This window comes from Pipistrellus hanaki (assembly GCF_964339955.1).
Source record: "Pipistrellus hanaki genome assembly, chromosome: 5".
NCBI lineage: Eukaryota > Metazoa > Chordata > Mammalia > Chiroptera > Vespertilionidae > Pipistrellus > Pipistrellus hanaki.
This window is the reverse complement of record NC_140507.1, coordinates 25,532,764-25,557,671: the sequence shown is the minus strand read 5'-3', so window position 1 is coordinate 25,557,671 and position 24,908 is coordinate 25,532,764. Positions and strand designations below refer to the sequence as shown.

Genomic DNA, 24,908 nt, shown 5'->3' with positions numbered 1-24,908 from the left:
TCTGTTCCAAGCCACTTTTTCTAAAAGCTCTAGAAAAGACTTTTTAGTCATTACTAATGCTACATATGTGTGTATATGTATGCACACACAAATACATGCACAAACACAGCCTATATCTTTTGAACACTTCATTGAAAATGTTAATGTCCATCATATAAATCTTAGGCTTTAACAAGAAAATATAAAGTAGACATTGAGGGGGAAATAGTTGTTTCCTAGGGGGAAAAAAGACATTACAACAAAAAGAGGTAGAAGAAAGTTTGTAATTCAACACAATAAAAATAAAAGCATAACAACAATAAAAAAGAATATAAATTATTTGTGTCGTGATTATTAAAAAAAAAGGAATCATGAAGCTTGGTAAGGTATAACCTTGATACCTTCCTCTTTGGGGAATAATTGTCCAATAATTTGAAAATTGCAGCAGCTCACAGTTTTCAGGCTTAAATGTTGGAAAAAAATAAGTGATTGATTCTTTAGTAAGGTATTGGGTTAAACACGTTAGAACCATTACTGGTTGCAATTTTGCAGTGGACACTCATTTGTAATTCTACAATATGTACCATGAAAACATGTACTTGTGAAACTGTTCCAATGTTATTTGGAAAAAAGTTCTCCTAAATGTATCATTTTCAGTTTAAATGTTATTTTATTTAATCATCATTCCTCAACAGCTTTATATTCCTCCCTGTGTGTTCAGAATTCTATCTGAACACACAAAAACATATAAGAAGTTATATATTAGCACACAAAAACCACACGAAGATAAAACTCAATGTTTAATGTTACAGAACACAATTTGTTTTATATATTAGGAGATTTTTGTATCCAATGTTAAACCAGAAAGTGTAAGACTTAGTGAGAACGCATGGTGGCGCTGCAGGTTAAATGATGGAAAATGGAATCGCCTGCGCAGCTCGGCTACCCAGCCAAACAGTTTCTCACTGCCGGGAAGCTGAAGAATAGCCTTCTCAGCCAGAGCAAAAGTGAGTGTGAAACCTCTTAAAAACTATTTCCGCCATCATTTCGCCGTTCTGGACTGTGGGAACGGGCTGCCAGGATCTTGGGCGTGCACACACGAAGCTCCTGTGAGCAAAATTTTCAGAAAAGAGCAATGGCGATTGGATGGATGCGCACTCGGAGACAAAGGCAAGTCCTTGTTTTCTTTGTTTTGCTGAGCATGCCTGGGGTGTGCGCCGATTTAGGGCCCTATTCAGTAACGGAAGAAACAGAGAGAGGATTCTTTGTGGGAAATCTAGGGAAAGATCTGGGATTGGGGTTGACGGAGATGTCCAGCCGCGGGGCCCGGATCATTTCTCAGGGGCACAAAGAGCATTTGCAGCTCAAGGTTCAGACTGGGGATTTGCTCATCAATGAGAAAGTAGACCGAGAGGAGCTATGCGGTTCCACCGAGCCTTGTGTCCTCCATTTCCAAGTGCTAATGGAGAATCCCTTAGAGATTTTTCAGGCTGAACTAAGGGTGGAAGACATAAATGACCATTCTCCGGTGTTCGCTGAAAGAGAAATTATTCTAAAAATACCAGAAAACAGTCCTCTAGGCGCGGCATTCCCTCTGAGCAATGCTCTGGACTTGGACGTAGGAAGCAACAGTGTTCAGAACTATAAAATCACTCCCAACCCCCATTTTCAAGTTTTAACCCTCAATCTCAGCGATGGCAGAAAATATCCGGAGCTGGTGTTGGACAGAGAGCTGGATCGGGAGGAGGAGCCTGAAATCGCTTTAACCCTGACCGCGCTGGATGGCGGCTCTCCGCCTCGGTATGGGACCGCCCAGGTGCGCATTGAAGTGGTGGACATCAATGATAATGCTCCTGAGTTTGGGCAGCCACTCTACCAGGTGCATATTCCTGAGAACAGTAATGTAGGCTCCCTGGTCGTCACTCTCTCTGCCAGAGATATAGACAGCGGAGTCAATGGAAAAATAGTATACTCACTCTTTCAGCCCTCAGGAGATATTAGCAAAACTTTGGAGGTAAATCCTACGACAGGAGAAATTCGACTGAGAAGACAAGTGGATTATGAAACAGTTCGGTCTTATGAAGTGGACATCAAGGCCACTGATGGGGGAGGTCTATCGGGAAAATGCACTCTCCTCCTGCAGGTGGTGGATGTCAATGACAACGCCCCGGAAGTGACGGTGTCTGCTCTGACCAGCCCCATCCCAGAGAACTCGCCTGAGACTGTAGTTGCTGTTTTCAGTGTTTCAGATCCTGACTCTGGAGACAATGGGAAGACTGTTTCCACCATCCAGGAAGAGCTTCCTTTCCTTCTAAAACCTTCTGTCAAGAATTTTTACACACTGGTAACGAAGAGAGCGCTGGACAGAGAAGAAAGAGCTGAGTACAACATCACCATCACCGTCACCGACTTGGGGACCCCCAGGCTGAAAACCCAGCACAACATCACCCTACTGGTCTCTGACGTCAACGACAACGCCCCCGCCTTCACCCAGCCCTCCTACAGCCTGTTCCTCCGCGAGAACAACAGCCCCGCCCTGCACATCGGCAGCGTCAGCGCCACAGACAGGGACGCGGGCGCCAACGCCCAGATCACCTACTCGCTGCTGCCGCCCCGGGAACCGCGCCTGCCCCTGGCCTCGCTGGTGGCCATCAACGCCGACACCGGCCAGCTGTTCGCGCTACGGGCGCTGGACTTCGAGGCGCTGCGGGCGTTCGAGTTCGGCGTGGGCGCCACGGACCGCGGGGCGCCCGCGCTGAGCAGCCAGGCGCTGGTGCGCGTGCAGGTGCTGGACGCCAACGACAACGCGCCCTCCGTGCTGTACCCGCCGCACAACGGCTCCGCGCCCTGCACCGAGCTGGTGCCCAGGGCGGCCGAGCCGGGCTACCTGGTGAGCAAGGTGGTGGCGGTGGACGCCGACTCGGGCCAGAACGCCTGGCTGTCGTTCCAGCTGCTCAGGGCCACGGAGCCCGGGCTGTTTGGCGTGTGGGCGCACAATGGCGAGGTGCGCACGGCGCGGCCGCTGGGCGAGCGCGACGCGGCCAGGCACAGGCTGGTGGTGCTGGTCAGGGACCATGGCGAGCCCGCGCTGTCCGCCAGCGTCACGCTGCACGTGCTGCTGGTGGACGGCTTCTCGCAGCCCTACCTGCCGCTGCCCGAAGCGGCGGCCGAGCAGGCGCGGGCGGATCCGCTGACCGTGTACCTGGTGGTGGCGCTGGCGGCGGTGTCGTCGCTGTTCCTGTTCTCGGTGCTGGCGTTGGTGGCGGTGCGGCTGTGCAGGCGGAGCAGGGCGGCCTGGGCGGGTGGCTGCTCGGTGCCTGAGGGCCACCTTCCGGGCCACCTGGTGGACGTGAGCGGTACTGGGACCCTGTCCCAGAGCTACCAGTATGAGGTGTGTCTGATGGGAGGTACTGGGACAGATGAGTTTAAATTTCTGAAGCCAATTATTCCCAATCTTCCAGTCCATGACACTGGTAAGAATGTAGAAGAAAATGAGAACTTTAGGAATAGCTTTGGACTCAATATTCAATAATTTTTTAAATTTTTCATTTATTATTCTCAGAATATTCTCGGTATGTCAGAGGGGAGGTTCTGGAACCAGTTAAAGTTGCTAAAACCAGTTATCCCCGAACTCAAATCCCAGAGCAGTGGGGTAAGTGGTAGGAAATCCCTTCTTTTGGACTAACGTTGGGAATTAATTATTGATAGGAACCTAGTTAATAAAGACATTAGCTTCTAACATATTTTGTAAATAGCTAGATTAGTTTTGCCCACCACCAATAAGGTGTTATTTAATATTCTCTATTTCACCCTCAATTACCAATTTTATGCTTAACTTCAGAAGTTTTCTTTTCCTTATTCTTTAACTCAGTGAAGTATTTTTCAATAGAATTTCAATGAATGAAATAGAGTTTATTTTAAAATGGATGTCATTCAGTTTTTCTACCCTATAAATGTTGTTATTGACTTTTAACTTACATTTTTATTTTAGTTCTTTTCTAGAACTTCAATTATTAATATAATCTGCTGCTTGTGATCTGTACATTTATTTTCCAATACTTCTATTTTCCTTTTACTTATTATTATTTTGTTAATTCTCACCCAAGCATATTTTTCCATTGGTTATTAGAGAGAGTGGAAGGAGAGAAAGTGAAATATTGATATTGTACATGGGCCCCACCAATAGCCCCAAGGACTAGGGATAGAACCTACAAGACTGGGTATTGAACCAGTGACCTTTCAGTGAAGGGGCCAATGTTGTAACCACTTAGCAGATGGGCCAGGGCTATTTTCCTTTTAAAATTGATATATTTGCTAGTTTGTCATCTCAGTTTTTATTATACCAATTTTCTGAAACTATGTTGCTTTTTAAAACAGTTTTATTTCCCCTGAATTAGTATCTGCCTATTTAATATATACTATTCCTGTTATGATATGATAAATAAATGTCTAATCAGCTTTATCTAAAAATATGAAGAAATAACATTGCAAGATATCAAATGTGTGTACATGTGTTTAAAGTTTGGAGACCAAAAAAGAGAAGTTTAGGCATTTTACAGCCCATATAGAAATATTTAATAATTTTTTGCTTTTAATTCTATATGAAAAAAATTAAAGATCCTTATTAACTTTTTAATGACTAACAATACAGTCCTATTCACTTGAAAAGAAAACAGTAGAAATCAGCAAGCAGATGTTTCTATAGTGTGGCTTTCATGTTCAACAATCAGAGAGTTTTTGGCAATAGTTAGCCTTTTCCCTGTATAACATACCTCATTTATTCTGTGTTTCTTATTTACTATCAGAAAAATAGAGTTTCTGTCTAGATATTGGGCTTTTTAATAAAAGTCTATATGAGGCAGGTGTTACAATGCTGTTCTTACTTTCAGTGGTATAAAAACAGGCATTTGTGTGGTCTACTCTTTGCCTTCCTTTCTTTGGTGAAGAGAAATTAAATCCCATTATATTTTTATTAAGGGTGTGATTAAAATATAGATGAGTCCCTTCTTTAATTCTTCAAATAACCTTAAAGCCAATGTAAGAAAAAACAAAGACAGTAAATAAAGGGAACAAAATTGCAAAAGAATAAGTGAAGGAATACAATTTTTAAACAGCAAGGATTTAGAGACACTAAAATTGTGTTTATCCTACACAAGGACTCATTTATGCATGCCTGTATACAGCAAGCATTTAGTGAGTGTCTGATTTGCCAATGAAAGATAACCAAGACTAAGTAGGGACAGATTGGTATGAAACAGGAAACGATAATATGTACAGGAGAGTTATACAAGATTTTATGGTAGCACAGAGAAAGGACAACTTAAATGCTCTCTTCTAGATTATAGAGTGATGACTCTATTTAGGCAGAGTAATTATGTTTTGATGAAATTTGTTGAAACTGTGAAACAAGTTTCTTTGGTCAGTTCTTGATGTTCCTATCCATGATGTTTCTGAAAAAGGAAAACCTATTATTTTGGTAATCTCAGAAGTCACTACAATTTTCCCTTTGGTTCCTGACATTGCATGGGGGTAGTTTCAAAAGTGGAAGGCCCCATACATAGCTAAATATAGTACAATGAGGTGCACCGAGGTAACTGCTAGAAACATTCTTTTTGCAACTGTTCTTTTTAGTTTCCTCATGAAACAATGAACCATCTCAACAAACTTGAACAGTTTTCTATCTCAACATTATATTTTACCAAACAAACACAAGAAAAATGGATTAGTTAAACGATCCACTCAGGAAGAAATGTATAAATATATATGCACACACTTTGGGTGCAGCCATTTGAGTCTGTTGGAAGCCAGGAGGTGGCGCTGCAGGCTAAAGAGTCAGAATAAAGAATTGAACTAAGAATGCTGCGGAAGTCACTGACAAAAAAAAAGAAGAACGCAGCAGGCAGGCTGGGAGAAAAGCCATAGCTGTTTAAGACTGTGAAAAGAAAACAAAATTCTAGACCTCTGCCACTACATGGTGTAGGTCTGGGGTTTGAAACTGCTGTTTCTTTATGCTGGGAGCTGTAATTGTGACCGATATTGACAAAAGATGTGTTCAGAAGAAGCTACGGAGGCTGGAGGGTTGTGCTGCTTCAGACAAAGGCAAGTCCTATTTCTCTTTCTGTTTTGGAGGGTATCCTTGGCAGGATCTGTGTTTGGACGATATTCAGTGACAGAGGAAATAGAGAAAGGATCGTTTGTGGTCAATCTGGCAAAGGATCTGGGGCTAGGGGATCGGGAGCTGGTTGCACGGGGAGCCCGGGTGGTCTTTGATGATAACAAACAACACTTGCTCCTGGACTCTCATACTGGGGATTTGTTCACAAATGAGATACTGGATCGGGAGAAGCTGTGTGGATCCACGGAACCCTGTATGCTGTATTTCCAAATTTTAATGGATAATCCCTTTCAGATTTACCGGGCTGAGCTGAGGGTCAGGGACATAAATGATCACTCACCAGTGTTTCAGAACAAAGAGACAGTCTTAAAAATATTAGAAAATACAGCTGAAGGGACAACATTTCGACTAGAAAGAGCACAGGATTCAGATGGAGGACTTAACGGTATCCAAAACTACACCATCAGTCCCAACTCTTTTTTCCATATTAAAATTGGTGACAGTGATGAAGGCATGATATATCCGGAGCTAATGTTGGTCAAGGCGCTGGACAGGGAGAAGCAGCAAGAGCTCAGTTTAACACTCACAGCACTTGATGGCGGGTCTCCACCCAGGTCTGGGACCTCCACTATACGCATTGTGATCCTGGATGTCAATGACAATGCCCCACAGTTTTCTCAGGCAATCTACCGGGCCCAGGCTCCAGAGAACAGCCCAGTGGGTTCCATTATTGCTACAGTCTCTGCAGCAGATGCAGACTCTGGGATCTATGCAGACATAGCCTACACATTTTTTGATGCTTCTGAAGATATTCACTCAACCTTTCAAATCAATCCCGTTTCTGGGGAAATCGTTCTCAGAGTGTTGCTTGATTATGAGCTAGTAAAGTCTTACAAAATAAATATACAGGCAGTCGACGGTGGCGGCCTTTCTGCAAGGTGTACGGTTTTGGTTGAGGTATTAGACACCAATGACAACCCCCCTGAGCTGATCATGTCATCACTTTCCAACCATGTTCCTGAGAACTCTCCTGAGATGATATTGGCCGTTTTTAGGATTAAAGACAGAGACTCTGGAGAAAATGGGAAAATGATTTGCTACATTCAAGATAACCTGCCATTCCTTCTGAAACCCTCTGTGGAGAATTTTTACATTCTAATGACAGAAGGAGCTCTGGACAGAGAAAGCCAAGCAGAGTACAATATCACCATCACCGTCACCGACATGGGGACCCCCAGGCTGAAAACCCAGCACAACATCACCCTGCTGGTCTCCGACGTCAACGACAACGCCCCCGCCTTCACCCAGCCCTCCTACACCCTGTCCCTCCGCGAGAACAACAGCCCCGCCCTGCACATCGGCAGTGTCAGCGCCACAGACAGGGACGCGGGCGCCAACGCCCAGATCACCTACTCGCTGCTGCCGCCCCGGGACCCGCGCCTGCCCCTGGCCTCGCTGGTGGCCATCAACGCCGACACCGGCCAGCTGTTCGCGCTGCGGGCGCTGGACTTCGAGGCGCTGCGGGCGTTCGAGTTCGGCGTGGGCGCCACGGACCGCGGGGCGCCCGCGCTGAGCAGCCAGGCGCTGGTGCGCGTGCAGGTGCTGGACGCCAACGACAACGCGCCCTCCGTGCTGTACCCGCCGCACAACGGCTCCGCGCCCTGCACCGAGCTGGTGCCCAGGGCGGCCGAGCCGGGCTACCTGGTGAGCAAGGTGGTGGCGGTGGACGCCGACTCGGGCCAGAACGCCTGGCTGTCGTTCCAGCTGCTCAGGGCCACGGAGCCCGGGCTGTTCGGCGTGTGGGCGCACAATGGCGAGGTGCGCACGGCGCGGCCGCTGGGCGAGCGCGACGCGGCCAGGCACAGGCTGGTGGTGCTGGTCAGGGACCATGGCGAGCCCGCGCTGTCCGCCAGCGTCACGCTGCACGTGCTGCTGGTGGACGGCTTCTCGCAGCCCTACCTGCCGCTGCCCGAAGCGGCGGCCGAGCAGGCGCGGGCGGATCCGCTGACCGTGTACCTGGTGGTGGCGCTGGCGGCGGTGTCGTCGCTGTTCCTGTTCTCGGTGCTGGCGTTGGTGGCGGTGCGGCTGTGCAGGCGGAGCAGGGCGGCCTGGGCGGGTGGCTGCTCTGTGCCTGAGGGCCACCTTCCTGGCCACCTGGTGGACGTGAGCGGTACTGGGACCCTGTCCCAGAGCTACCAGTATGAGGTGTGTCTGATGGGAGGCTCAGGGACAGATGAGTTTAAATTTCTGAAGCCAATTAGCCCTAACCTCCAGACTCAGAGCTCTGGGAAAGAAATGGTGGAAAATTCTACCTTCCACAATAGCTTTGGATTCAATATTAAGTGACCATCATTACCTTTTATACCCCATATGTATTTTTATTTTGTGCCACTTCCATACCAGTGATTTCTTTCCCAATTTGTGGATATTTTAAATATGTCTTAAAATAGACTTTAGAGAGAGGGGAAGGGAGAGGGAGAAAAACACTGATAGGCTGACTCTTGCATGGCCCCCCTACTGGAGATTGAGCTGCAACCTGGAGATGTGCCCAGACTGGGAATCTAGCAGGTGACCTCTCAGTGCATGGGAAGATGCTCAATCAACTGAGCCTCACCGCCCAGACTCAACATGTGGGTATTTAAAATTGCATTGATCTTAGTTTTATATTTTTGCATGTTCTACCACCTTTACTTTTTAGTGAATGTTTATCATTATTTGTGGTTGTAATAAGGTGGTGATTTATTCTCTAACCCAGAAGGTCTTAATTTGTAATTAATTTGCCTCCTTAAATAACAATACCAAGTCACTGTTTGTTCCTGACCCTCTCTGCAATTGAACTTTCACCCACAATTAGGCTTATAGTAAAATAATGCAGACCACTTTCAAAGTATTTTATGTGTTCAAGCATTTCTTCCTTTTTGCTTTTTCTTGTGGTTTAATCATGGTTGTATTCAGAAATGCCACTTTTCTTTCCTTAAAAATTCACTGCATTTTAGTTAACATTTAAAAAGGTTTATTACTGTTGAAAATATACCTGAAAATTCATGTCCTATGATACAAGCATGAGTGTAGTCAACTTTTTATAAAGGTCAATTTTTTCAGCATCGTTTCATTATTCTTTCTGAAGCATGGTTTAGAAGGCATGTTGATATTGTGACCATTCACAGAATCTTGGAATAAAAATTATAATCTTTCAGATGTCTCATGAATGTTCCAAAGCTATAATGCAATCCAGTTGAAAACTGGCACCTGAATAATATTTTGTATAGCATAAATTGGGTTTGGGTGCTACTGTGTATAATATTTTGTCTCCTGTGTACACACACACACACACACACACACACACACAGTGGGCACTGATTTTCAAACAATTATAGCCAATAGAATAATATCATGTATATAACATAATTTCTTTGTAATATATTGATACAAAGAAATGTTTTTCAATAACAGATTTCTTGTTGATGCAATCTCAAATTGCCTGTATTATTTCATTTTCAAATGTGGTCATCATAAATTGATTTAGTGACCTACTAATGGGTAGCAATCCCAAGTTTAAATTGACTACAGTATAGAACCATTTTGAGTATGAGTTTTCCAATAAATTTCATCAAAAATCTAAAGCCTATATGTTGTGGAAATAAAGTGTAGTTGAACAAAATGTGTCAGGTATAGCGGGAAAAGAGAGGGAGAGAGTGAGAGGGAGAGAGAGAGAATGCATTGGAAAGAGATGAGTGAGAATGAGTAAAATGCTTGCGTCTAGTGCTTCTAGTGCTGCAGACTATAAGGAATGCCAGAATGAACATCCTGAGGATATTTTTAAACTTTATCTTAACATTATAGAGGGTCTGGGTATTAGTCAGTTAATATTGCCAGGAAACACAATCTCTTGCTCTACTATGTCCAAATCAATCTGTTTAAACTTCTTGAAAGCTAAGATTTCATTACCACTGCTTTTTAACTTTGTGGGCTGATTATTTATTCTTTGAATTCAAGACAAATGGAGGGAACAAATTACATTCTAATTTTCCACTTTTGGAAGTGGAGCTAAGAGCAAGTTCTTTTCCCCTCTAAATGAAAGCTGCAACCAAAGCCATACAACATTAATAAATGTTAAGTATTAAGATTACTTCCTGTTTTTACCGTACTTAGTGGGGAAATGATGGAGGACCACTAGCTTATTTTTTATATATATATATTTTATTGATTTTGTACAGAGAGGAAGGGAGAGAGATAGAGAGTCAGAAACATCAATGAGAGAGAGTCATAGATCAGCTGCCTCTTGCACACCCCCTACTGGGGATATGCCCACAACCAAGGTACATGCCCTTAACCGGAATCGAACCCGGGACCCTTCAGTCCCCAAGCCGACGCTCTATCCATTGAGCCAAACCGGCCTCGGCAGGACCCCTAGCTTAAAGAGATATAATGTATTACAGCTTCCTACCATGCCAGGTGATAATAATCCTAGGAGCTAAATACTATCATTACCCCTATTTTACACGTCAGGAAACAGAGGTACGTAAATTGTTCAAGATGGCAGATAGTAAGTGGCAGATTAGAATTCTAATTAGACATTGTTGTTTTAAAATCCATGTTTGTAATCACTATACTGTGTTGCCTCTTGAGGCCTAAGATGTCCCTTCTAGGTCTTTCTATGTTGTTATTTATTGTGACATATTTTAATTGCCTACTGCCAAATCTTCTAGTCTGTGAGCTCCATAAAGACAAGGGTTATCTGCATCTTATATGCCATATCCTTATATGTGTATTTTAAAAAAATACATAAATGAAAAAGCAATGTTACTAACTATAATTGACTGAACTCAAGTATTTACAAGAGTTGAGAAGGAAGTATATTTGCAATTAGTCAAGAGATGGCCTGAATAAAATATCATTTCTTCAGTTCAAGACATTTTTACAGATTTTTCTTGTCAGGTATTCAAACCAGTGATAATTAAATGCACTACATAGGCGGAGTTTGGATCTCATTGGAAACAAACCAACAATTAAAAACATTGTTGGAAAAACTGGGAAACCAAGCATCAACTGAGAATAAGTTATATCAAGGAATTATTGCTAAATGGGTTGATTTTGATAGTGGTATAGTAGTTATATTTTTTAAGTCCTTACCTATTACAGATACTTAATGAAGTATTTAGAGGTAAAACTATGATGTCTGGGATTTGCTTTAAAATATTCCAGATGTATCCATGAATTACTTCTTCAAAGAAAAAACAATTTTTACTGAAAAAAAAATCCATAAGAGACACATGGTGGCGCTGCAGGATAAGATGAAAACAGTGCATGGACCACACTGTGGACTCCATTATTCAAGGGAACAGAGAACAGTCAACCCATTCAAGAGCTTCACTTTCAGAGCTGCCAGAGAGCTCTACACCCTCCGGGGTTTACTTATTCTGAAAAATCAGCGCTCTGGCTTCCAAAATTAGGGCTAAACTTAATTTTTTCCACAAAGGAGATTGCTTGAAGGAACCATGGAGATCAGAGGAGCGCTCACTTTCCGGAAAAGGCAAGTTGCCATTCTTTTTGTTTTGCTGGGATTGTCTGAGGCGGGTCCTGAATCTGTGCGCTATTCTGTGGCGGAGGAAGCCGATATTGGCTTTTTTGTGGCCAATCTGGCAGGGGATCTGGGGCTTAGGGTAGAGGAGCTGTCCTCCCGAGAGCCCCGGATAATTTCTGATGATAATGGAAGGCATTTGCATCTCAATTTATTGACGGGGGATTTGCTCCTAAATGAGAGACTGGACCGAGAGGAGCTGTGCGGCTCCGCGGAGCCCTGTGTGTTGCATTTTCAGGTGTTACTGCAAAACCCTTTACATTTTTTTCGGGCTGAGCTGCACATCAAAGATATAAATGATCACTCCCCTACGTTCCTGGACAAGGAAATACTATTGAAAATCTCAGAGGGTACCACTCTTGGAACTACATTCCCAATGGAGAGTGCCCAAGATTTGGACATAGGAAGCAACAGTCTCCAAAACTATACAATCAGCCCCAATTCTCATTTCTACATTAAAATTCAAGACAGCGGTGATGGAAAGATATACCCAGAACTGGTCCTGGACAGGATGTTAGATCACGAAAAGGAGCCTGAGCTCAGATTAACCCTTGTAGCACTGGATGGTGGATCTCCACCCAGGTCGGGGACAACAGTGGTCCTCATCGAGGTCTTGGACATCAATGACAACTCCCCTGAGTTTTCGCAGAGGCTCTATGAGGTGCAGGTCCCAGAGGACACAGCGATTGGCTCCTGGATAACCACAGTCTCTGCCAAGGATTTGGATGCAGGACATTATGGGGAAATATCTTACATATTTTTCCATGCATCTGAAGATATTCGTAAGACATTTGAAATCAACCCAGCATCTGGTGAAGTTCGTTTGATATCTAGCTTGGATTTTGAAGTCATACAGTCTTACACTATAAATATTCAGGCAACAGATGGTGGAGGGCTTTCAGAAAAGTGCACTCTTCTGATTAAAGTAATGGATATAAATGATAATGCACCAGAAGTGACCATGTCATCAATTACAAACAGAATTCCAGAAAACGAGCCACAGACCTTAGTTGCTGTTTTTAGTATTCGAGACCAAGACTCTGGGGACAATGGAAGGATGGTTTGCTCTATTCAAGATGATGTCCCTTTTATCCTGAAACCAACATTTAAGAATATTTTCACTCTGGTTACTGAAAAAGCACTGGACAGAGAGATGAGAGAGGAGTATAGCATCACCATCACCGTCACCGACTTGGGGACCCCCAGGCTGAAAACCCAGCACAACATCACCCTGCTGGTGTCCGACGTCAACGACAACGCCCCCGCCTTCACCCAGCCCTCCTATACCCTGTCCCTCCGCGAGAACAACAGCCCCGCCCTGCACATCGGCAGCGTCAGCGCCACAGACATGGACGCGGGCGCCAACGCCCAGCTCACCTACTCGCTGCTGTCGCCCCGGGACCCGCGCCTGCCGCTCGCCTCGCTGGTGGCCATCAACGCCGACACCGGCCAGCTGTTCGCGCTGCGGGCGCTGGACTTCGAGGCGCTGCGGGCGTTCGAGTTCGGCGTGGGCGCTACGGACCGCGGGGCGCCCGCGCTGAGCAGCCAGGCGCTGGTGCGCGTGCAGGTGCTGGACGCCAACGACAACGCGCCCTCCGTGCTGTACCCGCCGCACAACGGCTCCGCGCCCTGCACCGAGCTGGTGCCCAGGGCGGCCGAGCCGGGCTACCTGGTGAGCAAGGTGGTGGCGGTGGACGCCGACTCGGGCCAGAACGCCTGGCTGTCGTTCCAGCTGCTCAGGGCCACGGAGCCCGGGCTGTTCGGCGTGTGGGCGCACAATGGCGAGGTGCGCACGGCGCGGCCGCTGGGCGAGCGCGACGCGGCCAGGCACAGGCTGGTGGTGCTGGTCAGGGACCATGGCGAGCCCGCGCTGTCTGCCAGCGTCACGCTGCACGTGCTGCTGGTGGACGGCTTCTCGCAGCCCTACCTGCCGCTGCCCGAAGCGGCGGCCGAGCAAGCGCGGGCGGAGCCGCTGACCGTGTACCTGGTGGTGGCGCTGGCGGCGGTGTCGTCGCTGTTCCTGTTCTCGGTGCTGGCGTTGGTGGCGGTGCGGCTGTGCAGGCGGAGCAGGGCGGCCTGGGCGGGTGGCTGCTCGGTGCCTGAGGGCCACCTTCCTGGCCACCTGGTGGATGTAAGTGGTACTGGGACCCTGTCCCAGAGCTACCAGTATGAGGTGTGTCTGATGGGAGGTACTGGGACAGATGAGTTTAAATTTCTGAAGCCAATTATTCCCAATCTTCCAGTCCAGGACACTGGTAGGAATGTAGAGCAAAATGAGAATTTTAGGAATAGCTTTGGATTCAACATCCAATGAAATTTTTATTTTAAACATTTACTCTTTCATTATTCTTGGCAAACTGAGAAATACTTTGCCAGTTTATACTGGATTTCAGTTGTACAGTAGTTGCATGTATTATTCCTGACGCTCTTGCATCTGCTTTACAAATCTTTATTAGTTTGTCTGTTTTCTGTGTGTGTGTTTACTTTTTTTTTTTTTTTTGTCAAAAATGGCATATTGGGCTGGCCAGGTTGTTCATTTGCTTATAGTCATTCTGGAAGACCAAGGTTGCGAGTTCAATTTCTTTTCAGGACTCATGCAAGTATCAACCAATGAATGCATAAATAAGTAGAACAACAACTTGATGTTTCTCAAGTCAATTTTAAAAGTTGAAAAATGGCATATTAATGAAGTTGTTGCTCATTTTTTGTGGTAATCGTGTTGTTATGCAAAACAATGTTGTTTATTTGGAACGCAGTCTAATGTTTTAAGAGTGAATTCCACAATATATGTAATTTACTTCTAGACATTTCGTTGAAGTGTAGCTAAAGCAAAGATTTCAAATACTGCTGAATCTGGGTGAAAAATATATTGGATTTTATCATATTATTCTCCTTGAAAATTTTTCATCATAAACATTAAAATGCTAATTTACCGTATTCAGTACTAGAGTACCTTTTTTGTTAGTTTATAATAAAGTGCTTTTCAAGATTTTCCTTTTTGACAAAATAAAAGTGACCACATTGGAAATTATTGATTTCTTAAGTAACTGTTTTTTTAATTGTTGTTGATGCTAATGTTGTTTTGGAAGAAGAGTCTTATAAAGTTCTGATACTTTATATTCCTGTTGTTTTCTGTAAATATGCCATTTGCTAGTTTAAATTTGTATTATTTCATATTGTGTATTACTTAACTAGAATGTAGTTTATGGTATTACCTTGAGTAAACAATTCTTCAGCAGAAGAGTACAGTGAAAATTTTCTTAAGAAATTGAAATGAAAATTCAAACTCTTAATGAAATAAAGAACAAAGACATTGAATTTATAGTACAGTGCCATATACCCATATAATGCCATATTTGTAGAAAATAGAAATATATAAATAAAAATAATGGAAGGAGAGAAGAAAGAACAGATGTAGGAAAGAATACATGTGTTTATATGTAGGAGGATTAGGATACAGTGAAAAGTGAGAACAATACTAATGTCCATAACAGAAACTGTCTCTTCTAAGAGATTGTTTAAATTGAGTGCAGCCTTATGAAGTTGATTTAGTAGTGATCAGTTGCTAAAAATAGATGTTATTTCTCTATGCTCTTGAGAAGATCAATCTCCTGTACCCAATGAAACCTAAGAATTTACTTGTAATTTTGAGAAAAATCAAGTGATACTTTACATTTTTAATTAGCATGGTATAGATTATGTAGACCAACACTTCCACCAAAAATAATGACCTAAAAAGGCACATATATTGTCAGGTCACAGTTACAATTTAAAAGTAACCTTAAGCCGAAACCGGTTTAGCTCAATGGATAGAGCGTCGGCTTGGGGACTGAAAGGACCCAGGTTCGATTCCGGTCAAGGGCATGTACCCTGGTTGTGGACACATCTCCGGTGGGGGGTGTGCAGGAGGCAGCTGATCGATGTATCTCTCTCAACAATGTTTCTAACTCTCTATCTCTCTCTCTTCCTCTCTGTACAAAATCAATAAAATATATTTTTAAAAAAATAAAAAAAATAAAAGTAACCTTAAGAGATAAATGAGACCCATATCCACTCTTTTCCCTGGGAACACTTGAAATCCTGGGAATTGTGAGCCTCTATAATAAGGGAGAAGCATAACAAATTAAGAAATTTATAGCCGAGACCGGTTTGGCTCAATGGATAGAGCGTCGGCTTGGGGACTTAAGGGTCCCGGGTTCGATTCCGGTCAAAGGCATGTACCTTGGTTGCGGGCATATCCCCGGTGGGGGGTGTGCAGGAGGCAGCTGATCGATGACTCTCTCTCATCGATGTTTCTAACTCTCTGTCTCTCTCCCTTCCTCTCTGTACAAAATCAATAAAAATATATTTAAAAACAAAACAAAACAAAACAAAAAAACAAATTAAGAAATTTATAGAAGAACCTCACAATAATAAATATGAATTCCTAAGAACTATATCTTCACCACTAGGAGGGTAAGCCTTCATGTGGAATAACAGCTTTGAACTTGAATTTTGATTTAAGGTGACAGATCCTAATAGAACCAAATGGAAACCTTCTATGAAGAAGGCTTATTCATTCTAAGCCTAGAACTATTATATAAATATTTTTGCTTAACTTTAACACGAAAATAACTGCATACATAAAGAAACATGACATCTAAGTGAGAGCCAGCAGGAGGGGGAAAAGAATGCTGAAATAAATTTGCAAACACTTCAAATATCTTAATTATTAGACATAGTCCATAATATGCTAATCACTTTAATTGAAATAAAGTTATACTTAAAGATGTATGGACAATAAATCTGAAAAATTAGAAGACAACAGAATACAACTCTTAGAACTGAAAAATATTATAATCAAAATTTAATACTGAATAAAAAGTTTTAGTAGAAAATAGATATACCCAAATAAAGAATTCATGGAGTGAAAGAAGTCAGAATATAATTTATCCAGCATGCAGCTCAGAGAGTTAAGAAGATAAAAGACACAAAGAAGATGGTTAGAAACATAGGTCAGAATAAAAAGGTTTAACATGTATTTAACCAGAATAACAGAAGGATCAATTATTTGAAAAAGATAATTGCTGGGAATTTCCAGAATTGATGAAAACACCAATGTAGTTTCAAGAGATCCAAATAAACCTAGCAGGATAAATAAAAGACATTCATACTGTGCTTGCTTTGGCAGCACATACACTAAAATTGGGATACAGAGAAGATTAGCATAGCCTCTGCACAAGGATGACATGCAAATTTATGAAGCGTTCCATATTTTTTAAAAAGATGTTCATACTTAGAAACATAATTGTGAAATTTCAGAAGACAAAGACAAAGAAATCTTTTTTTAAAAAAAGTAAAAACCACTGGGAAAAGCATTTAACCTTTAAACACAAGACTATTAGAGTGACAGCTATGTTCCATGTTGACAATTTCTCAACAGTAGCAATGGAAACTAAAAGAAAATAAGATACCTTCAATGTGCTGAAATGCTCAGTAGTTGAGTGTTGATCCATGAACCTAGAGGTCCCCCATTGGATTACTGGTCACAGGCCCCAGATGCAGGCTCTATCCCCAGTAGGGGTTGTGCAAGAGGCAGCCTATAGATGTTTCTCTCTCATCACTGTTTTCTACCTATCCCTCTCCCTTCCTCTCTCTCTAAAATCAATAAATATATATACAAATGTGTTGAAATAAATTAGCAAACTGCCCTACCTAAATGTTTTTGTACATAAGAGTCATCAAATGAGAGCCCTGGCTGGTTTTGCTCAGTGGTTTGATTCTTAGTCAAGGGCATAGTCAAGATGCCAAGTGTCTCTCTCACATGGATTTTTTTTTTTATCTCTCCCCTCCCTCCTACTCTCTCTATACATAAATGGAAAATTGTCCTCTAGTGAGGATTAACAACAACAAAAAGGAATCATCAAATGAGAGAATCAAATCAACTGGATATCAGTTTGGTTTTAAATGAATCAAGATCATAAGAGAGAATTGCTATAAAAACATTTTACTCTCAAATATACAACTTCTTATAGTTTCCCTCTGTCCATGTCTTACCAAAATTCTGAATTAAGGAGTTTCTAGCCTTCTTCATCTCTAGTAACATCCATTTTTAGTCTAGTCGAGTCATCTATGAGTATGGCCACTTTCTGAAGATTATAGTCTCGAAGAAACAAAATCACATATTCAAAGATACTTCTCTTAATCTACAACTTATATTCTTCCTTGAAGGGCTCCAATCACCACTAATACCAATAAATTCTAAATTTGTCTATGCAGCCCAAACCTCTTTTCTCACTTGCATTTATATAATGGAAGCTCATTTATGTATATATTTAAATGGATGCTCTGTGGATACCTCAAACTCAACATGTTTTAAGTTAAAAATTTCCCTTCCTAAAAAAGAAACATCTTCTCCAGCTCTATACCCATTTTTCTTATCTCCCCTTCTTGTATTTACTTTATCAGTTAATACTCAGTTCCCTAAGCCACAGGCCCTTCTTATTCCAGTGCCTCTATATCTAATCTATCACCACATCCAATATATTTTATCTTGATTATTTTAATCACTGAATTTCTAGATGAAGCCAATCTCATTTCTTACCTGTATTATTGCAACAACTTCTAATCAGTCTTCTGCCTCAAGTCTTACTCCTTTCTAATTTATTCTTAACTCTGAAATAGGATGATCTTTTGAAAAGTAAAAATATGGCCATGTCGTTTTCTATTTAAAGCCCTTTCATAATCTTGCATTGATGTAGAGGTCGAATGGCATGACACAAAATATTTGCTTATATTTTCAGTCTCAACTCCCTTAGTTTTTTCCTTTTGCTCTATTGCTCAACCATATTGATCCTATTTCAGTTCTTCCAAAACATGTCTTTCATTCTGGATATCATGTTTTTAGCTTCCTGAAAATTTCACCCCACACTGAATTTTTGTTTGGATTACTCATACTCATCTTCTATGTATCAATTTAGAGTCTCCTTTTCCCAGAGAAGTCTTTCCTGTACTTTCAAATTCTAGTTAGATAACCCTCATCTTTTCTCTTATAGTTGCATACACTTTTGCTATCATGCCATTCTGTATGGTCTATTTTTAATGTGTGATCGCTTCTCTGCCTCCACATTTCAGAACAGAAACTATGTCTATTTACTATTCTATTCCTAACATGTATCACCAGGCCTAGTAAAAAATATATGCTTAATTAATATTTGCTGAACAAATTGTTGAATGGATGCTTTTGGAAGACTTGGATCTGCAAAGTGAAACTCAGTCTAAATTGGGGTCTAATTTGTTCAACTTTTTTTTTAATGTTCAGAAACTATACCTATTTTATTCATTACTGTTGAGTATTTATTTACTTTTTATTGCTGCCAAATATGTCTCCTGTGGAGTATCCCTAAATAAATGGTACCATTTACCAAATCTGAATGGTACCATTTACCAAATGTCAGCCTCCCCCAAACAACTATTTGCATATACCAGGTGTAGTTTCCAGTGAACCTTATTCTTAGTGTCTTAGAGTAATTGTTGACAGCTAGGGACAACTAAGACCTCTAGTTTCCTGGAAACCTCTTGCCCACTAAGTCTATTACATAAAAGAGTTGTCCTAACTATTTTTAATTGTTTTATATATTGCTTTCATAACTTATTGAAGATGAGAGAGCATAACTTATTTGAAGTTGGGGCTGTATCTTCAATATATGCTTTTTGTAGCCACCACAGTTCTTGCCAATTGTGGTTTACTGTGTTGAGGAATGAACAGCAACAGTATCACATATCACAAAGAATGCAACTTAGAAAAGAAAATAGGATTTTAGGAGGGAATATAATTTAAATCCATCAATAAACACACAAAGTAAATTAATCTTCTGTCTCAACTTGCTTGATTTTGTTTAAAACCTGAGAATCTGTAGAGTCACTTGGTGGCGCTGCAGGATAAGATAGGGTAATTTTTGTTACATCAGAAGCCACTGGCTTCCATTAACCAGTGGAGCTGAGAGCGCTAAAGAAGCGGGGAGGGGAAAACAGGCTTTCAAAAGAAAGCTAGGCAGCCAACAACAGCCTCACCACAGGATTATAAATCTATAGATCGCCAAAAGTCCAGGCTGATAGAGAGGAGCAACTCCTGGAGCTGTTTGAGATTGAGCTGAAACATTTCCAAAGAAAGGCGTTTGGCTAAGGAGCCATGGAGCTGGGAGAGGAGAGCCCTCAGCATGTAAGGCAAGTGCTGCTTTTCTTTGTTTTCCTGGGAGGGTCTTTGGTGTGTTCAGAGACCAGGCGCTATTCTGTGGCAGAGGAAACGGAGACCGGATCCTTTATAGCCAACGTGGTGAAAGACATAGGTTCAGGTGTGGAAGACCTGGCTGTGCGGGGGGCCAGAGTCATCTTTGACGATTATAAATCATACTTGTGGTTGGATCCGCAGACTGGCAACTTGCTTTTAAATGAGAAATTGGACCGGGAGGCACTCTGCGATCTCACGGAGCCATGCATATTGCATTTCCAGGTGTTACTGGAAAATCCTTTGCAATTTTTTCAGGCTGAGCTTTGGGTTAAAGACATAAATGATCATGCTCCCACATTCCTAGATAAAGATATACTTCTGAAAATCTCAGAAGGCACTGCTCCAGGAACCGCATTCCAAATGGGGGATGCTCAGGATTTGGATGTAGGAAAGAATGGTGTCCAAAACTACACATTAAGTCCCAATCCTCATTTCCACCTTAAGTTACAACACGGTGATGAGGGCAGAAAATACCCGGAGCTGGTACTGGACCAATCTCTGGATCGAGAAAAGGAGCCTGAGATCAGATTAACGCTAACAGCCTTGGATGGTGGGACTCCGCCCAGGTCTGGAACTGCAGTGGTTCGTGTTTTGGTTTTAGATATCAATGACAATGCACCGGAGTTTGAGAGGCCTGTCTATGAGGTTCAGGTACCAGAAAACAGCCCTCTGGACTCCTTAGTCATCAAGGTGTCTGCTACAGATTTAGACGCAGGAATAAATGGAGAACTAACTTATTCATTTTCCCACGTCTCCAAAGACACACGGAGAACATTTGAAATCCATCCAATTTCTGGCGAAGTCCACTTAAAAGCGCTTCTGGATTTTGAGTTAGTTCAGTCTTATACAATAAACATCCAGGCCATTGACGGTGGGAGTCTCTCAGGAAAATCAGCAATTTTGGTTCGGGTTGTAGATGTGAATGACAACCCACCGGAAATAGTCATAACGTCCCTTAACAGCCCCATACCAGAAAATTCCTCGCCTGAAATGGTGGTCGCTGTGTTTAGCTTACGAGACCCAGACTCTGGAGATAACGGGAAGATGGTTTGCTCAATTCAGGACCATCTTCCCTTTCTCTTGAAGCCTACTTTTAAGAACTTCTACACCCTGGTAACAGAACGGCCACTGGACCGAGAGACTAGTCCTGAGTACAACATCACCATCACGGTCACCGACTTGGGGACCCCCAGGCTGAAAACCCAGCACAACATCACCCTGCTGGTATCCGACGTCAACGACAACGCCCCCGCCTTCACCCAGCCCTCCTACAGCCTGTTCCTCCGCGAGAACAACAGCCCCGCCCTGCACATCGGCAGCGTCAGCGCCACAGACAGGGACGCGGGCGCCAACGCCCAGCTCACCTACTCGCTGCTGCCGCCCCGGGACCCGCGCCTGCCCCTGGCCTCGCTGGTGGCCATCAACGCCGACACCGGCCAGCTGTTCGCGCTGCGGGCGCTGGACTTCGAGGCGCTGCGGGCGTTCGAGTTCGGCGTGGGCGCTACGGACCGCGGGGCGCCCGCGCTGAGCAGCCAGGCGCTGGTGCGCGTGCAGGTGCTGGACGCCAACGACAACGCGCCCTCCGTGCTGTACCCGCCGCACAACGGCTCCGCGCCCTGCACCGAGCTGGTGCCCAGGGCGGCCGAGCCGGGCTACCTGGTGAGCAAGGTGGTGGCGGTGGACGCCGACTCGGGCCAGAACGCCTGGCTGTCGTTCCAGCTGCTCAGGGCCACGGAGCCCGGGCTGTTCGGCGTGTGGGCGCACAATGGCGAGGTGCGCACGGCGCGGCCGCTGGGCGAGCGCGACGCGGCCAGGCACAGGCTGGTGGTGCTGGTCAGGGACCATGGCGAGCCCGCGCTGTCCGCCAGCGTCACGCTGCACGTACTGCTGGTGGACGGCTTCTCGCAGCCCTACCTGCCGCTGCCCGAAGCGGCGGCCGAGCAGGCGCGGGCGGATCCGCTGACCGTGTACCTGGTGGTGGCGCTGGCGGCGGTGTCGTCGCTGTTCCTGTTCTCGGTGCTGGCGTTGGTGGCGGTGCGGCTGTGCAGGCGGAGCCGGGCGGCCTGGGCGGGTGGCTGCTCTGTGCCTGAGGGCCACCTTGCTGGCCACCTGGTGGACGTGAGCGGTACTGGGACCCTGTCCCAGAGCTACCAGTATGAGGTGTGTCTGGTGGGAGGCTCTGGGACCAGTGAATTCAAGTTCCTTAAACCAGTTATCCCCAGCCTCCCGCCCCAAAATCCTGAAAAGGAGGAAAGCCACACCTTTCTGAATGGCTTTGAGTTCAATTAGGAATTCCATTATTATGCAAAACTTTTAGAAAGTGCTATTTCTTTGTAAAATGTGTTCATTGTAATGTAAAGTTATTTCTTTAGAGTAACCTCACTAAGAGCTCAGAAATATCAATGTCTACTTTCTGCTGTTTATATTAACTGGTGAAAAAACTGAGGGAGCTTGAATTTGTTTAGTCTTTCTTCCAAAATGCAACCTCTAATAAAGGTTTACAGTTATTCATATGGAAAATGATACAAGAACAAATTGTGTTTCACGTGTTAACAATTGTGAGCCTACTTTGCCCCACCCTGAATACAGCATTTTCCCTTCTAGGTTAATTGCACACTCAGCTCAGTCATGGTCTCTGGGTGTTCTGGGCTCTACATGGTCTCACCAAAACCATTTTTTTTTTAAATGTTTGATAGTATTATGATAGAAGAAATGCATGCTATGAGTCAAAACATAATTGCTTTGTCATCTGCTTAGGTTGATTTTTAATGTTACCTTTCAGAAGTCTTCTAAAGTATAATAAATCTTTCTATTCTCTTCTGCCAAACATTTCAGAGATTTTTTTTCTCCATTTAGGTATGTTTCTGTATAAATATTTTTCTATATTGCTGATAGGTGGTATATTAAAATAAATTCTAATCTTGTTTAGATTAAGGCAGATATTCAGCCACAGGTCTTGTCTGAGAGCTTCCCAGTATGATCCAAGAAAGATAAACACTATTTAGATAATTGTCTTAACTTTTCCTGACTATTTCGATGGGCTCAGCATCAGACTCCTGATTAAAGCAGAAATAGTCATATTCTCCAAGCCCTTAAGTTGGCAATTAAGAGGTAGTTCACCTATTTTTTCTTGATTGCTTGTATCTAGGAAATAAATGTTAAACATAGGCTGGGGTAGCCATGTTTGGAAAGGGGAGGAAAGAAGGAAAGGGGAAGAAGGAAGGGAAGAGTTAAGGTGAGAATGAATAAGGAAGTGGAGGAAACAGAAACCTAAGAAACCGTAGAGACTAAGGCAAGCTACGCACTTGGTTCTAGACCTATCAGTTTCTCATTCCTGTGTCTCCAAATCCCCAAAGTCTTGTTGTATTTGTGTTCTACAATAAGACTCCAGTTTCCTAATTAATATATTTTTTTTTATTTAACCCATGGGGGGATTACTGGAAACCAAAAGAGACAAGAAAGATATGTGCAATCTTGAGTTCTCAATTAGCCTACATCACAGCAAGCCAAGGTCTTTTGTTACATGCTTCTAATATTAACTTAGCCAATGAATGGAATAAAAAATATACAAACTTTGAGCTAATTAATTAATCTATACTAGAGAATTTTGTTATATAAAACTTAATTTCATAAATAATTGGCAAAATCTTTCAACAGAAAAAAAAATGCTACAAAGGGTTTTATGGAATGCCTTTCTAACAAGTTTCCCTCCATTATTTTATGGGCCCCAGGACTAGTTTTTAAAAGTAACACTTAGATTGTTATTGTTTGGGTGTCTATACTTTTTCTCAGGATCATCACACATGTGAACATAATTATTTTGTCATTTAATGTAAAATCTTCAGACTCTACAAATAATGTAATTTATGGATTATATGAGTTGAATCATGATTTTATTAAGAGTAATTCAGTGTTTGATTGACACATACTCTATTATTAGAAAGGCTCATAAAAATTTTAAGTTTCCTGCCAAGTCTACAAGCTTAAAATTTTCTCATTAGAAGAGGAAAAATAAGGAGAAAATTTCTCTGAGAAATGATAGATGGGAATGAAAAACTAATTTTGATGCATTTGCTCACTTACATGGATACCAGCTTCTACTTGTTATTTTTTTATGCATGAATATTAAGGGCAAATTTTATTGCCTATTTAATTTCATAGTAAAGAGGTTGGATTCATAATCCAGATCTATGAGGAAAATTATCAGATATAACTGTAACCAGCATGTTCTCATATTTTGAAGGTTTATTTAAATTTGTTTCACTATTAGAGAAAAACATTCTAAAATAGAATGATGTGTACCTCAATAGAATTAAATCAATATTCAACACAATGTTTTACACTAGGCCCGAGCTGTTTACCCAGTTACCCAGGTAATTGAAGTGCCAGACTATGTGATACTGTTGGTTATTTAAACAATATTAAAGTATTGTTTAAAATTTGGTGCAACTGGATAGACTCCAGTTCCTTACTCCAAGATATTTTTTCCATCCTTAGGAATAAATACTTTATGCTAGGGTGACAGAATCTCCAGCTATCCTTAAGAGATATGGAGTTGCTTGCTAAAAGTAGATCGTAATCTTTCCTTCTTGGGAATAAGTTTAACCTGCTGTTTCAAATGAACCTAACTTATTTTCTTCTGCACTTCAGTTTTTACTGTAACTTCAGCTCTTTATCTTTATAATCTTGACTTTCTACTTTTCAAGATACCAGTGAATGTTAACTTTGACATATATTTATCTTATTTTAGTAATAGAGGTAGATGCTTTTTACAAATTGTTTTAGATAATCTAACAGTCAATACATCAGTGCTTACAGTGATACTGAGATATTATCTGTAGACAATATTTACAAATAAGTTACCCACAAACATTTAAGCTATTTATTTTGTTTGCATAATGAACCAGTTCTAGCTGGTCTGTCATTTAAGTTTATACTCTTGAAGTATGTAAATGAATCTCTTC

The 24,908-nt window shown here is 42.6% G+C and overlaps 2 protein-coding genes across 2 annotated transcripts; both read left to right on the top strand.

Annotated features, from left to right (window-relative positions):
* The first annotated feature begins 783 nt into the window (after positions 1–783).
* Positions 784–8,593, top strand: LOC311622647 (uncharacterized protein). Its single transcript, XM_084883890.1, has 2 exons — positions 784–3,505; positions 6,026–8,593. The coding sequence occupies exons 1-2, from the start codon at positions 1,115–1,117 to the stop codon at positions 8,438–8,440; spliced, it is 4,806 nt and encodes a 1,601-aa protein (XP_084740016.1). The 5' UTR covers positions 784–1,114; the 3' UTR covers positions 8,441–8,593.
* A 2,794-nt stretch (positions 8,594–11,387) lies between these two features.
* On the top strand, positions 11,388–23,866 carry LOC311622646 (protocadherin beta-14-like). The gene is made up of 2 exons (XM_084883889.1): positions 11,388–13,984; positions 19,841–23,866. The coding sequence occupies exons 1-2, from the start codon at positions 11,593–11,595 to the stop codon at positions 22,231–22,233; spliced, it is 4,785 nt and encodes a 1,594-aa protein (XP_084740015.1). The 5' UTR covers positions 11,388–11,592; the 3' UTR covers positions 22,234–23,866.
* The last annotated feature ends 1,042 nt before the right edge of the window (positions 23,867–24,908 follow it).